The sequence below is a fragment of the Parambassis ranga genome, chromosome 1 (assembly GCF_900634625.1).
Source record: "Parambassis ranga chromosome 1, fParRan2.1, whole genome shotgun sequence".
Lineage (NCBI taxonomy): Eukaryota > Metazoa > Chordata > Actinopteri > Ambassidae > Parambassis > Parambassis ranga.
Genome location: NC_041022.1, coordinates 9,467,504 through 9,481,567, shown reverse-complemented (window position 1 = coordinate 9,481,567; position 14,064 = coordinate 9,467,504). Strand labels below are relative to the sequence as shown.

The 14,064-nt window shown below is 39.3% G+C and overlaps 3 protein-coding genes across 3 annotated transcripts; 1 reads left to right on the top strand and 2 right to left on the bottom strand.

Annotated features, from left to right (window-relative positions):
- Nucleotides 1-1,157: 1,157 nt before the first annotated feature.
- Nucleotides 1,158-1,892, bottom strand: LOC114441502 (anaphase-promoting complex subunit cdh1-like). Its single transcript, XM_028414468.1, has 4 exons — nucleotides 1,840-1,892; nucleotides 1,678-1,742; nucleotides 1,526-1,588; nucleotides 1,158-1,440 (listed from the first exon to the last, which is right to left on the bottom strand). The coding sequence occupies exons 2-4, from the start codon at nucleotides 1,732-1,734 to the stop codon at nucleotides 1,309-1,311; spliced, it is 252 nt and encodes an 83-aa protein (XP_028270269.1). The 5' UTR covers nucleotides 1,735-1,742; nucleotides 1,840-1,892; the 3' UTR covers nucleotides 1,158-1,308.
- Nucleotides 1,893-2,838: 946 nt separating this feature from the next.
- On the top strand, nucleotides 2,839-6,004 carry LOC114438328 (uncharacterized). Its single transcript, XM_028409584.1, has 14 exons — nucleotides 2,839-2,900; nucleotides 2,997-3,071; nucleotides 3,157-3,237; nucleotides 3,321-3,452; nucleotides 3,651-3,734; nucleotides 4,711-4,731; nucleotides 4,821-4,841; nucleotides 4,922-4,948; nucleotides 5,034-5,060; nucleotides 5,144-5,173; nucleotides 5,262-5,291; nucleotides 5,373-5,408; nucleotides 5,524-5,559; nucleotides 5,792-6,004. The coding sequence occupies exons 1-14, from the start codon at nucleotides 2,850-2,852 to the stop codon at nucleotides 5,828-5,830; spliced, it is 690 nt and encodes a 229-aa protein (XP_028265385.1). The 5' UTR covers nucleotides 2,839-2,849; the 3' UTR covers nucleotides 5,831-6,004.
- Nucleotides 6,005-6,060: 56 nt separating this feature from the next.
- odam (odontogenic, ameloblast associated) lies at nucleotides 6,061-8,118 on the bottom strand. The gene is made up of 10 exons (XM_028413368.1): nucleotides 8,074-8,118; nucleotides 7,900-7,965; nucleotides 7,780-7,815; nucleotides 7,653-7,700; nucleotides 7,303-7,551; nucleotides 7,143-7,199; nucleotides 6,930-7,052; nucleotides 6,517-6,549; nucleotides 6,319-6,402; nucleotides 6,061-6,201 (listed from the first exon to the last, which is right to left on the bottom strand). The coding sequence occupies exons 2-10, from the start codon at nucleotides 7,957-7,959 to the stop codon at nucleotides 6,166-6,168; spliced, it is 726 nt and encodes a 241-aa protein (XP_028269169.1). The 5' UTR covers nucleotides 7,960-7,965; nucleotides 8,074-8,118; the 3' UTR covers nucleotides 6,061-6,165.
- Nucleotides 8,119-14,064: the final 5,946 nt, after the last annotated feature.

Sequence of the window (14,064 nt, the reverse complement as noted above, 5' to 3'; positions counted from 1 at the left end):
CAATATAGTAACATCACTGCACATGACTACGGACAAAGCATCCATGATGTCACCCATAGGTTTCTGAAGAGCTAGTTAAGGTCTCTGTGGGAGGCTCAGCCATCGCAGTGTTGGCATCTCATGTATGTTAATGGGACAACAGTTGTTTTTCCTGATGTCAGCTGAACATCATCAGGAGTATAAGCAGCACAGCAGACCTTCTGGAGTCTGGGGTTCAGTTTTCTCTACCACACTTTGGCTGTTTTGTTTAAGTTTAATTTCTGTCAGGGCTAAGTTTTGTTTTTACTCACTGTTGGAGTTAAGCATACAAAAAAAACTAGTGGTTAAATTTAAGCATTAACAAACAGGGTAGAGTTAGATAAAGACTATGGGTTGCCATGCCAACTGTTTACTTCCACAGTGCCATATAATGCTACCACTGCAACAACGCCTCAGAAATAGAGATGCAGCTGGAGAAAAATGCACCATTTTCAAGGACTGAAATGTCAACTTCATGTTTGGTTTTCCATGACAGAAGAACGGGCAGGCTTCATTTCTTAAATGTTTCCACTTGAGTAAAACACAATTACAACAATATATAAAATATGTCTTAAAGGTAGGGTAGGAGATTTTGAAAACTCAGTGAGTCAGCCAGATTTCGAAAGTAAACACACGCCCCTTTGTCTCGGAGCTCACCCCGAAGCCACGCCTCCCAATCACATGGACGTGCATTACCTGAAGACAAGCTGCGATCTGTGACTTCAGCCATCATGCACATACCTCTCTGGTGTGCACAGAGCAGGATAAGAGTGACAATACTCCGTGCAGGGTCCACCTGGGGGATTGGCTGATGTTTTTATAATTTTATAGCTTCCACAGATGAATAATATTCTTCGTTTTAAATCGAAACTGCCTAACTAATTGGTTGCTATTGGATTGTAAAGAGAAGTTACATTAATTTAACAAAAAGTGCATCAGAAAGAAATCTCCTACCCTACCTTTATTAAGGATTATGGTTGAATGGTAGCTTCATCACCATTTAGTGTGTGTGTGTGTGTGTATGTGAGTGAGTGAGAAGCACTGTAAAGTGCTTACTAGGACCAGTGCAGTTAAAACAATCAACTGCACAAATGCAAAATATTTACTACCAAGGAATAAAATCATTCTGAGTCCAGGAGTGCTGAAGCAATGACATTTATTTGTTTAAGTTTTGATCCACAATTGAAACTAAATGGTGAAAAAGCTCTGATTACCACCACAAAAACGTACACAACACAAAAACAGAGCTGATGTCAAAAATCCATTCAATGCATTTCAATTTTTTTGTATTTATGCAGGTTTAACAGTAGTTGTAGTTGTAGTGGTTGTAGGTGTAGTTGTAGGTGTGGTGGTTGTTGCAGTTGTAGACATGAGGGTCAGAAGCAACTGGAGCCACTGCGACAATGCCTGGTTGTTCATATACTGAAAAAAAGAAACATTTGTTGTCAGATTTATTTTTCAAGTTCAAGTGTAGATGAATTTTAGAGAAGAGAGAAAAAGCACCCACCTCATTGGAGTTGGAGCCAGAGTTAGAGCTGGAGCGGACCGATCTCCTCAGCTCCATTTCCAACTGTAACAAATTCACCATTTTAAAATGATACATCACATCAATTCAAACAACGTATAGGCAATGACCATATAGGAGAATGGCACACTCACAGGGTTAGCCAGAGCCAAGCTCAGGAGGCAGCCAAGCACAAAGACTTCCTTCAGCATGATTGCAACTAATAAAAACAACAAATTTAATAAGAAATTGGTCCAAGTAAATAAAAAATATTAAAACTGTACTTCTCTTACAAAGAAAAATATGAGTGTAGTTACCGTCAAGTTCTTCCAGACTATCTTGAAGATGTTCAAAGAAGGTTGTAGTGGTGTTGCTCTGATTGCTGAGCTTCTCTTATATACTGTCACAGAACAGGAGCGGCACTGTTAGGAAATTGCTTTGGAAATCTCCCACCTCCACCTTTTGATGGTGTGACTAATCATCCGACAGAGACACCACACCTGGACGGTTAGTTATTGCACTAATTTAATAAGCCATTTCAGAAACAGTGCATTTCCACCCACTGGATTTGTATAGCATATTTTGCTGGTAAACATTGCATTATGCAGTTTCTATCTCCACCCATCAGTATTAGCAAATTGCTAATCCAGTGCCACTGATGGAAATACCAGGTTTAATGGTTACAAATCAAGTGGCTTAGCTGCTTAAGGTAAGTTACAGGCAACACCCAGCGAAGCATGATTTCCTGCCTTTTGTTTTTAGAATTAAAAAACAAAACGAAAAATTGTACATAATTCCTCTCACCTTTTTACATTTTATTATACTATGTATATTCTATTTTATTCTATTTAATCTTGCCCTTACTGTTGGTGTTGTATTGCTGCTGGTAACCGAATTTCCCTGAGGGACCTTCCCAAAAAGATTAATAATATTCTATTCTACTCTATTCTATTCTATTCTAAATTGGGTTTAAATTAAAAATGTGCACAACAGTATTATTATGATAGATGATATGTTTCATGTATGATCAATGACAGTTTGTATTGTTATTTATTGTTAATAAAAACAACCTTAGAAAACAACGTGTGAAGTAACTGCAGTATTGCACAGGGTGTGACAAAGAGGTTTTGTTTTGAAAATGTGCGATGTCTCAACATCCGACGTCTGATTTAAGATATAAAAGTGTCAGCAGATGACGGGGCACACACACACAGTTGCTCAGAGCTCAGGTGAGTGTGATGGTGCTTGTTGTAGTTACTTTACTGTTGTAGTTAGATTACTTTTCAAATTCAAATTTACGAATGTTTTTACAGGTTCTTCAGAAACAATGCAGGTCCTGTTTATTGCAGCCGCACTTTTGTCAGCCGTTGCTGCTCAGGTCAAACATTTTATTATAAAAGTAGATATAGATCCTAATTTTACACAAACCTTCACAGAATTTTGTTAACAATTTTTTTTTTCTTTTAATTTTCAGCCAAACCCCTGGAAGCCATGGAAGGATGAAAAGTTTCCACCTTCTGGTAGACCCAGGCTGGATGCAGACTCTGAGGTACACAACACAAAGTAACACAGGCAAGAAGCACTGCATGTTAAAAAGTCGATTTTTTTATAATGTTTTGTTGTGTGATGAGCAGTTGGTGACACTCGGCCCGGAGGATGGGGACAAAGGTGAAAGTGGTGACGGGTCAGAGGAGAACTCTGCACCTCCAGTCTGGGTGTGTGGTGGTTTCAGTCTTATTGTTAATGTAATTGTGTGTGGAGATGATTATTGACCTAACTAGCTCTTTGTTTCATGCAGAGAGGTGAGAGGGCTCATGGGCTCGCACACAAGCCGACTAAAAGACCAGAAAAAGGACATACACATGGACCTAAGAACCGGACTGACAGCCAGACTGGGACAACAACAGCTCCAATTCGAAGCAAAAGACAGGTATGTAGAAGCACCGGTTCAGATTTTTAGGTGTCAGTTGGCCCACAAGCAACATTTTGTTGTTTTAACAGATAATGTTTCCTGTAAGGAGCAGCAGCTTGGCAAATTTCACCAACTGCTTTCACACACTGTGGATACCCCACAGCCAAGTATGAGTATGATGTCCAAGTTTTCAGACATTTACTGTGCTTCACACAGGCTCCTGGTTTATCCACTTTTGGACCCCACAGACGTCCGGGTAAGCCCGAAGGACCTCCACACGGCAAGTGGCCTGGTCCAAAGGTAAGCCGAGCATCTCATCAAACCTCTGCAATATGCTTCAACTAAACACACAGTAAGTTTTAAAGGTAGCTCAACTTTTCTGTTTGGGTTGTTGTTGTTAAGTTTGGTTGCCCAGCAACCAAACTTCTTGTTCTTCTACATCTTTATTAGTTTGGTTGCCCATTATTCTTATTATTCTGTACGTTTTTTGGCTCAGCATATCTTCAGAATGCATGGGCCGATTCAAACCATTCAAACATCAAAAGATTCAGCTCATTCAGGACATGTGTGGAAACCGTCAATAATAATTGCAAATATTATAATTGTTATTATTATTATTATGTACGTTTTTTGGCTCAGCATATCTTCAGAATGCATGGGCCAATTCAAACCATTAAAACATCAAAAGATTCAGCTCATTCAGGACATTCCTGGTTGCAAATATGATAATATTAAAGATATTAAACATTTTCCATGTCTTCGGTTGGCTCAGCATATCTTCAGAATGCATGGGCCGATTCAAACCATTCAAACATCAAAAGATTCAGCTCAGCAAAAACCTTGCATGCCGGCAGTGTCTTATGCTGAAATTGTTAAGAAACGATGCTACAGTGATGGTCCATGTGTGGCAGGACTGTCTCATGCAGAACAGTTGGAAGATCAGTCTCTTGTAACACGTGTTTGTGCTTCTCACAGTCAGGCCTCTTTCGAGTGTGGTAAATACAGAAACCAGCAGTGTACATGTAACTCACTGACCTATCTTGCATTCCTTCATGAGAATGAAAACCTCAGCAGAGCAGACCTAGACCTTGTCTTGGACAAAGGTAATCTGATGTACAGCAATGCTAGAAGACTATATCCTAACAGCATCCATCTGGCCACTGATGAGCTCCCTGATACAGTTCCTGCACGCAGATGTGTATATTTAATATTAGCGCACTTGTTATTTGTGTTATTTGCTCGGCATTTTGAATATGTTTTTCTTTTTGGTCTTTAGGTCCTTTCCCCCGTCTTCAAGGTAAGCCTGCATTGTGTCTCAATGTGATATCATAACACAGTGAAAACAAAGCCCACGTACATTGTCTTATGTTTGTAATTACTTTTCAGGTTGAAAATGTGACATTTCAGGTAAAAATAACAGCAATATATATATTTGAAAAACAAAGGCATCACTGCCTACATTAACCATGTTTTTTTAAAACCCCTAGAAAGTCGCTGATGTTTCTTTGAAAGAGGTAAACTTTTAATTTAAAGTTAAATTTGAGTGATTACTTTTAAATTAAGCTGCTCCCTCTAACACTCAATGTTGCTTGTTCACAGGGGGAGAACTTGTTTCTGATGCCAAAGGTCAGCAACAGGAGTTTAATACAGTTTAATTGAGATCATTAAGTCTGATTTCTAACATTAATGCCTAAACATTTTATATATAGCATGGTGGAAGAGGACCCCACCAGCACAAGGTATAGAAAGTTATTGTATCATTCAGTAAATAAAGTAATTGGAGTTTAAGATAATAATTTTACTGATTTTTTTTTTACTGTTTCACAGAGTGGAGAACGCGGGCCTCCAGTGAATGGGGTATCAGTTGTTTCTGTTTGTTTCAGTCAACTTTAGTTTGCTTCAGCTGTAGTTAATTTTAAATGTCATTTTGAATTTCAGCAATACGTGAAGCTTGTCTACAACAGCACAGCACCGGTAAACTTTTTTGCTTAATACACAGTGACAATAATATCTGTGGTTTTTAAATATGTAACAATTATTATTATTACTATTATTTATCTTATCACATTTTTTTCTTTATATTGTGAAGGACAAGGTCTTCCTTGAGTATGGGGTTTTCAACCATGTAAGTAAAACCATTTTGTATGATGTGTTTGATCCTTTTTTCCCGTTGTACTCCATCTTTACATCCTTACACAGCTTATAGCTAAGGCTAAAGGTAAAAGAAAATATTGTATGTCGATTTTGATAATAAAAGAATAAAAAGTCTTATTTTCTGTCACCAAATGTTAGATCATAGACATGCTTTTTCAATTATTTTCAGCACACTGATATTTCTGAATATCTTTATTTTTAAGATGAGTCCAGCGATGGCTGGAGAAGAAGATGATCCATAAGAAGGGCTTTAATCACTATAAAAGGTTAAAATGCATTAATAGTAACATCTTGATTAAACAGGATATGTGATATTAACTGTTTCTTTTTATTTCAGGATGAACTCAGCACCTTTAAGTTTGATTTTTCAACATTAACCTAAAGAATGATGTGAAAATCATTCATGTAATTCAGATAATTAAGTGTGCTGTATTACAATAAAAATATTCTTACACACTTACATTTGGCAAAGGTCTTTATTTAACATGTTGCAAAAAAGAAAGAAGAAATTCCACCAAGTTTCAATGAGACTGTGGCCAAAAACACGGTAAACAACTTGCTGTTATTTCCCAGAACTCTAAGGCTCGAACAGAAAGGGGAAGTTAGCGGTACCCTAAAGAGAGAGAAGAGGAAGAAGATGTTTAATCATATACTGTGCATTGAAATAGCATCAATGTGACCACAGAAAAAATGAATAATATATAAAGGTTGAAGTGCTCTTCAAACGTACCTCATCGATCCCTGGGCCAGATGTGTCACCACGAGGATCAGGAGGGACTGTGGTAGACTCCTTCTGTGTCCCCATTGGCCACGTCTGACATAAATTACAATTACATGAAGTGCATTGATTAAAACTGAATCAAAGCACATTTCTCTTCTCCTTCTTTCCATTAGTGAAATTTGAAAACAACAAACGGGGAACACTCACTTGCTCTGTCTGTAGTTTTGGCTTGGAACCCTGCTGGAGTTTGATGAAACAAGTGAAAATTAGATTGATAACATAAACACAGTTATACTCCAAAAATAACTTAAATCAGTGTTACTGATACATTAAACCTACATGTTCTTTCTTACTCAGCATTTCGAGCAGTGCACTCCTAAAACTGTGTGGTCAGTATCACAGTGACCACAGCCACAGTGCCGTGACTTATCATCTGAAGCAATGTTATTATCATTAAGCCTTTGAGTCATCGTTGTCTGTACAAGTCAGACAGATGTTAGACACGATATTCCTCCTCTTTTTAATGTCTTTTTGTCACACACTTTATAAAAACATACACTACAAAGAGGAGTATGACAAGTTTGACATGAAATGAGGAAAATACATTTATTTTGTCTGACCTGCAGGGGGAGCTGTGGTCTCTGTGTGGTTCTGTCCAGGTTCTGCTGAGCGTTGTTGGGCTGGAGCACGGCGGTGTTCCTCTGCTGTGGATAGCCATAAGATGGAACGAAGTAATGGAAACCCTGTGGAGGACAGAAAAACATTAAATCTGGGGTAAAAGGTGTAAATAAACAACAGTGTTTGTTGCTGTGTTTCAATGCTGTGAGGTTTACCTGCTGCCTGTGGAGCTGAGGAAATCCATAAGATGGATACTGAAACTGTGGATACATCTGAGAGAGATTTCAAATGACTCATTAGTCCATCCACATGCCAGTAAGGAGATCTTTAGCCTCATATTTTGTGTTTGTGTGTCCACAGCTGCTTTGTTTGTACCTGCACAGAGTTTTGTGCCTGCTGGGGGACGGTGGGAGAGTTGGGGTCCTGTGCAGGTCCGAGCTGCTCTTGTTGACCATTGGGAATGAGCAGAGGTGTCAGCTGGTTGCCCTGGTTGGGAATCATCAGCTGGGGACCCTGGGGGCCAAAAGGACCTGCCACTTGAGGGTTCAAGTTCACCACTTGTGGGGTGAGCAAAACCTCAGGCTGCTGCTGCTGCAGCACATACTGAGGTAATATGGAAGAGGCCTGAAAAAGAAGTGTGACAAATAAAGTAAACACTTTTTTTACATTTACATAATATAGATAAAGATATAATCTCAGAAGGAAATGAGCCACACTGTCTGCACCTGTGTTTGTCCAAGAGCTGCAAGAGTTAATCCATTCAGCCTGAGGATCTGAAAACACAAAGAGATGAAATATGACTGATATTATTTGGCATTTGCAGCAGAGATATGTGCTCTGAAAGCTGTTTACCTCATTGCTGTTGCTGGCAATAATTCCAATCTGCACCTGCAAGAGAAATATTAAAACAGAAAGCTCTCATCTAGGACTCTATGTGTATGTATAACACAGTAAAATTCATATGTAACTCACTGGCAGAGCCAAGCTTGTCCTAAAAAGACAGATCAACAGAAGGGCAATCTGAGGCTTCATGATGTCCTGCAAGGAGAAAAAAAGATGATGAACTTCTTTACAAACAGAAAAAATCACTGAATGTCTTCACGAAAAATGTAAGAAAATGTTCACTAAGACACAAAGTCATCTCACAGTTTCTCTGGTTCTTCTTTCCCTTCTTGTGTCTGCCTCCTCAGCTTGTCCACATCCCTTTTAAATTCTCCGCATGCGAGCTGTTATCGTCCTCCACCAACCCGTCCAGACAATGTGTGGTCACGGTGACAGACATTTCTCATGGCATCAGGCTCAGACACTTACAACACTGGACAGGTAAGTGTGTCATTAGGTGTAAGTCATGTCTCTAAACACTATGACATGATCTCTGTGAAGCCTCTGAAGAAGCTTCACTTTAAACTGTTTGCACCTTGACATAAAGAGATCAGCAGATCATCACTGTTTTGCTGGTTTAGGGCAGAACTCTTTAGTCTGGGTGTCCAGCTTACACAGTGTATTCATGTAAAGTTTATGTGTGTATAAGTATATAAGTGCAGCACCTCCCTGTGTAATTATGCATGTTAAGACCAACATGAGTTTTAGCAAGTCATGAGAAAAAAGAGGAAAAACAGAAGCAGGGAGCTTATAATCAGACATTTGTCAGAGGGTGCTCAGACTGATGTCTGCATCTAAGTGCACAATCATCCATACTAATGGATGACTGTGCTAGGATTCATGATAAGGATAAAATAAATAAATACATAAATAAAAAACCACCTGTGTGGCAAAGTTAAATTTAGTTTTGATTGACATAGCAATAAGACGATTGTTATTAAATGCGGCCACTGTTTTTGTTGTTGCATCGTCATCTAACAGCAAAAAGGGTTCGAAACAAAGATGGCTGCTTTTATTGTGGAGTTTGCACATTAGCCTACAGATGCACACTTCAGTTTGGCTATGGTGTCCCGGCCTCTCAGGCAGTGACCACTGGGGATGGGACCCAGTCCCTCCACTGCATAAAGACCGGGTAAAGCAGATGGATGGATGGGCGGACAGCAGAAAAAGCATATATGCTGAGGAAATACTAAAAATTAGCACGTTAGCACTAGTCAAAGCACAATAATAGCATGTACAACAATATGGGGTACTGTATAGTCTGCCCTCAGGCAACAGAAAACAAAGATATAGGTACTAACAATACTTTTCTTTTATTCTTCCCAAATGTTTTTTACAAAGTGGTCAGTGAATGCAACACTGCTTCACAAACAATCAAAGTGTAGAATTAATTTATCTGCTACTAGTGTGAATAAGTTTATTTTTGCATTATACTTCATGTACTTCATTTCCCCACAGGGATTAATAAAGTAATTCTAAATCTTAATCCTAATTTTTATTATATTATTATTTTTATAATATTGGGGTTGAGAATCTTTATTAAACTTAAATAATATAAAAAATTACTATATTGCATTAAATACAGTACAATAAAAATGATACCCTTAAGTTAAACTAAATAAACCACCATTAGTTCCATTGTGTTTACCTGTACCTGTTTTTCTACTGTGTCATTTTCAATTCACCTGCACATGGCAGTGTGTCATATTTCATGATATTTCAGTGAATAAGTAATTCTCATATTTATTTTACACAATCCAAAAACCTTGTTCTGTTTATTTTATAGCCATTAGTTAGGCAGCAGAGATTCATACTGCTTCTTCTTTTCCAGGATAGAATCATACAAGACAAACTTTTATTTCAAGTAAAATTCATTTATTTGAAAGCTGAAGTTTTTCCTAATAGGTCAAATACACACATCAGAGTGTATTGATACATGTTGAGGTTACAGTTACAGCATCAACTTCTGATCCTCATGAAAATCGTCTTCAGCACAGGGGGCTGATGTTGCTGCTGTGATCAACTCAGTAGGAGGTGGAATCTGAGGACATATTAAGAGAGCAGTGAATACAAAGGAAGGTATACACATATATATTTTCAGATCTGTTTCTTAGCATGTACAGTCTCACCTGAGTGTCCACAGCGGCCTTTAAGGTGTTTGCGGATTTCATGATCTGACGCTAAAGAGAGGCACAAAGACAATTAGCCGGCGTGGATTTCATTTATATAAAATAAATACAGATTCATCATTTCCTACCCTGAATCTCAACATGGGATCAGTCTGAAGGGGAGGCTGCTGTGGCATGGCACCACCGTTACCACCCTAAACAAAGACATCAATGTGTAACAATGCTACATTATTTCAAAAGACAACCAGCTGTTGTGAATGAGTGAGCAATCACCATCATAGGCTGCTGAGGCTGGGGAGGGTTCCCTGGAGCCATTTGTGGAACGCCCATGTAAGGAGGCTGGTAAAAAAAAAAAAAAGAAAAAAAAATGAAAGTTTCATGTGTTATAAAGCTTGCAACATTTAATAGTTGTATTTATATATTACACACTGACCACATTGGCACCAGCAACAGGGTACACATTTGGCATGGGGGCTGGAACAGCATAGACAGGAACTCGTGGAACAAACTGAGAGGAGAAGAACAGCTGGTTAACGCTTGATAAGTTCGTGGCTGAGGATAGACGAGGATTAGTTCACTAACTTGAGCAGGTGCCCAAGGTCATTGGAGGCAACATTGAACATCTCTTTGTGACACACTTTCTACATATGCATGCAATACAGTACAAGCTTTAAAGCTCAGCTAAGCCTTTGTCTATCTTGGGCCATGGACTTATCAATCGCAGCAGACTTAACAACAGACAATAAACAATTTGTGCTACACCACAGTCTCGAAAGTATATATGCATCACATGTGTCACACGTCAGTTATATGTCAACAAAAGCTTGATGGACCAACCTGAGCAAACTGAGGCTGCCCAATGAAACCTGCTCCACCACCAGCTATCATGGGCAGGGTCAGACCTCCAGCCAACATCGCAGGATTTACTCCATTAATTAGTCCCCCATTCATACCTGCCAACATTCCTCCATTCATGTTAGCTAACATTTGTGCATTCATGGCTGCCAGCAGCCTCTGTGTCTGTAGGAAAAAGTAAATATTAGGGACTGTGTCATAAACCATAAACTATGCATAGATATAGGGGTTATGGGTTACCTTGCCTCCTGTGGCGACCTGCAAAAAAACAGAGACAAGATGTTAGATAGATAGATAGATAGATAGATAGATAGATAGATAGATAGATAGATAGATAGATAGATAGATAGATAGATAGATAGATAGATAGATAGATAGATAGATAGATAGATAGATAGATAGATAGATAGATAGATAGATAGATAGATGTACTCACGGTGCAAATAGTTGCCATGAATGCTGTAAGCAGAAGAAACTTCATTTTGCAGCTTGAAATCTGTCGAATAAGAAACTTCAGACTTGCTTCAGATGTGCCCACTCTCTGTGTTTAGAACACCTTTTTATCAGTCCCAGAGATTATTATGAACCAATTAGAGAGGAGAACACAAACTTGTTCACACTCTATTTTCATCCCCCGTGTGTCATCGGTGCTTGTGATATGACATGTTCATTTTTGGACAATATGAGAGATAAAGACAACTAATGCAATAAGCTGCCTCTTTTCAAAGAAACTTCAGCCATCTGGCATTGTCCTTCACATACAGCTGAGTGACCACAAGAAATAACAGAATGATTCAGTGCCTCAGGACGGGCTCCTGGTGGTTTCTGGAGGCTGTACGACTCAAAACCAGTATGACCCGATTAAATGTTGAGGGATGTGGTTACAGGAGGCAAACAACTGACATCACTGTCAGGAGCTTTTGTAGATCAGAACATGAAAAACATTACGTGCATGTTCAGAAGCTTGATCCGAGGCATCTGGACTTGTAGAGGTTTCTTGAAGGTCCTCGGAGCAGCTTTATCAAGTTCTAACTGGTGGGGAAACAGGCTTTTTGTGTAAAAGGTCCTTGAGTTCCTCTAATGGCCTCTTTACACTGTGGCATTTTTAGCAATCGTATAAGACCATTACATGTCATCACTAGGCGACATGAATCCATTTTAGTACGACAGCAAGTTTGATGCATGCAGATGCGATGCATGTACGATAAGCATTTACTGAATCACAGGCAATCGCAGATTATGATGTATGTCAACGTGCAAGGAGGAGGAGGATGTGGATGAGGGGTGGCAGGTCCTAGCAGCTGTGAGATAGTCATCCTAAATTTCTGACACAGCTACAAATTTATCTCAGCTTATCTTTGGTCGCAAGATGCTGACAATGGCCGTCATTGCACCGTTCTCGAAGTGCAACATAAGACTGCCGTTTTAGAGCCACGACCAAAGATATATCCACGATACTCCTACGATGGCTGTCTTTCTTCTGGGACAGCTCAAAATCACACAGTGTAAACCAGGCATAACATGAAAAGCAAAACATCCTTAAGAAAACTCTACAAGTCCAGATGCCTCGCTTCAAGCTTCTGTATGAAAATGAACTGGATGACTGACAATCTTCATCAACATTATGTGTATGTTTATGCTACTTTGGGGGACACAAACTAAACTTAGTACATTAGGGACAGCTAGGTCAATTGGGGACAAATGTCTCCTAATGGGGACAGAAGGTTAACATTAAGGTTGTGTATGGAAAAACTATGGAAAAACTGAAGCCCCTGGATATAAGAGGAGGTTGGGGGGGGTTGAGTGGTCCAAAATTCTTTGTGGGGACCCACATGTTTAACTCTTTAAATAGAGTTCAAGTGAAGGGTTAGAATGAAGTTAAGGTTAAGGTTAGGCATTCAGTTGTCAGCCTAAAGTAACCGAGTTAGTATAAGCAGCTAAGAAAAGCCATACATTAAGATCAAATCAAAGGCATGCCCTTATAATGACAGTAAAAAGGGACGTGTGGCTTAATTTAAATTAAACATGTTTAACCCTAATAACAGTGGTTATTAGTGGTATTAATCACTGTTTTTAATTATTCGATTCATGGGATCTAAAAGTGTAAAGTGTCCTTCTACTTTCACAAACTAAGCTTGACTGGAGGCCTAGGTTTGATTTAAGACCAATTTTGAATCTCTAAAGTGTTTTATATTTATTTCATACACACCCCACTCGCCGTACATGATGACTAAACATCATTCAAAATCCTTAAAAGTTACTAAGATATAGGAATGAAAACACTACGTCATGTCACACCAGCACATTTTCCGAACATGTCTGGAAACGTAACATGTGTGCGGTTGTGTGGTTGGCAGGTTATTTTGTGACACACAGAGACTGTCTGGGAATGTTTTGTTTCTGCTGACTGAGCAGCCTGCAGCAGACCAGGTAAACACACACTGTGTCTGAAGCTTTGTAGTAATTACACACTGTCATACACTTCCATTTAAGAAACAGCTTCTTCCTGTCGGAAGTGTCATGTTGCGACGATGAGATGATATTTTATAATTAAAAAAATTAACATTATCAATAAGTAGGAACCAGCAATTCAGCAAGTACTGTATGTGTGTAAAGAGTTTATAAAAAAATAAAAAAATATAAAGACCCAAATCACCATGTGGTGAGTAGTTACAAGCAGTGTAGTGTAAATAAAGGTTTGTGTATATTTTTACCAGTCTCTTACACTAAAATAACAGCCATCAAAGGAGCCACACCCATGACGCTGGTTGTTTTTTTCTGTTTTTTTCCCTCAGCCTCACTTACATGCTGCAGGCAGATGACGTGTATGTTAAAAGCATCAAGAAAGACTCAAACTTTAATGATTTATTTGTCATTATGACACCAAAGATGGAACAGTTATTTAAAGCCATGAACACATCAGTGAGAGCTGTGTATTTTCATTTCACTTGGTTCTCCTCTGTATCCATCCCTGAGCATTCTTCCTCTTCATCAACAGCCGTAACCTTCTTCACGGGAGATTCTGTCCTCCTGAGGCGAGCCGCCACCGATCGCTGGAACCTCACTCTGCCAGCTGGCGTCCCTCCACCTCCAGCACCAACCAACTGCTGCTGGTTATTTAACCCGGCCATTGGGATCAACTGGACTTGGCCAGGAGACAGCATTACAGGCTGTGGATTTCCTCCGGCATTGCTCTGTGGCAGCACTGCTAACAATGTGACCGGCATGCCTCCGGCTTGCTGAGCTGCCTGCCCCTGTAGATTTGCATTAG

What these genes read in the sequence shown, in the direction of transcription:
- LOC114441502 (XM_028414468.1), bottom strand. Translation starts at nt 1,734, where the DNA reads ATGCTGAAGGAAGTCTTTGTGCTTGGCTGCCTCCTGAGCTTGGCTCTG. An exon ending in GCTTGGCTCTGGCTAACCCT is followed by an intron (nt 1,589 to 1,677) that starts GTGAGTGTGCCA and finishes AATTTGTTACAG; the next exon opens with TTGGAAATGGAGCTGAGGAG. An exon ending in CTGGCTCCAACTCCAATGAG is followed by an intron (nt 1,441 to 1,525) that starts GTGGGTGCTTTT and finishes TCTTTTTTTCAG; the next exon opens with TATATGAACAACCAGGCATT.
- odam (XM_028413368.1), bottom strand. Translation starts at nt 7,959, where the DNA reads ATGAAGCCTCAGATTGCCCTTCTGTTGATCTGTCTTTTTAGGACAAGC. An exon ending in CTCAGCTCCACAGGCAGCAG is followed by an intron (nt 7,053 to 7,142) that starts GTAAACCTCACA and finishes TGTCCTCCACAG; the next exon opens with GGTTTCCATTACTTCGTTCC. An exon ending in CAAAACTACAGACAGAGCAA is followed by an intron (nt 6,403 to 6,516) that starts GTGAGTGTTCCC and finishes AATTTATGTCAG; the next exon opens with ACGTGGCCAATGGGGACACA.
- LOC114438328 (XM_028409584.1), top strand. Translation starts at nt 2,850, where the DNA reads ATGCAGGTCCTGTTTATTGCAGCCGCACTTTTGTCAGCCGTTGCTGCT. An exon ending in TTGAAAATGTGACATTTCAG is followed by an intron (nt 4,842 to 4,921) that starts GTAAAAATAACA and finishes TAAAACCCCTAG; the next exon opens with AAAGTCGCTGATGTTTCTTT. An exon ending in GAGGACCCCACCAGCACAAG is followed by an intron (nt 5,174 to 5,261) that starts GTATAGAAAGTT and finishes ACTGTTTCACAG; the next exon opens with AGTGGAGAACGCGGGCCTCC.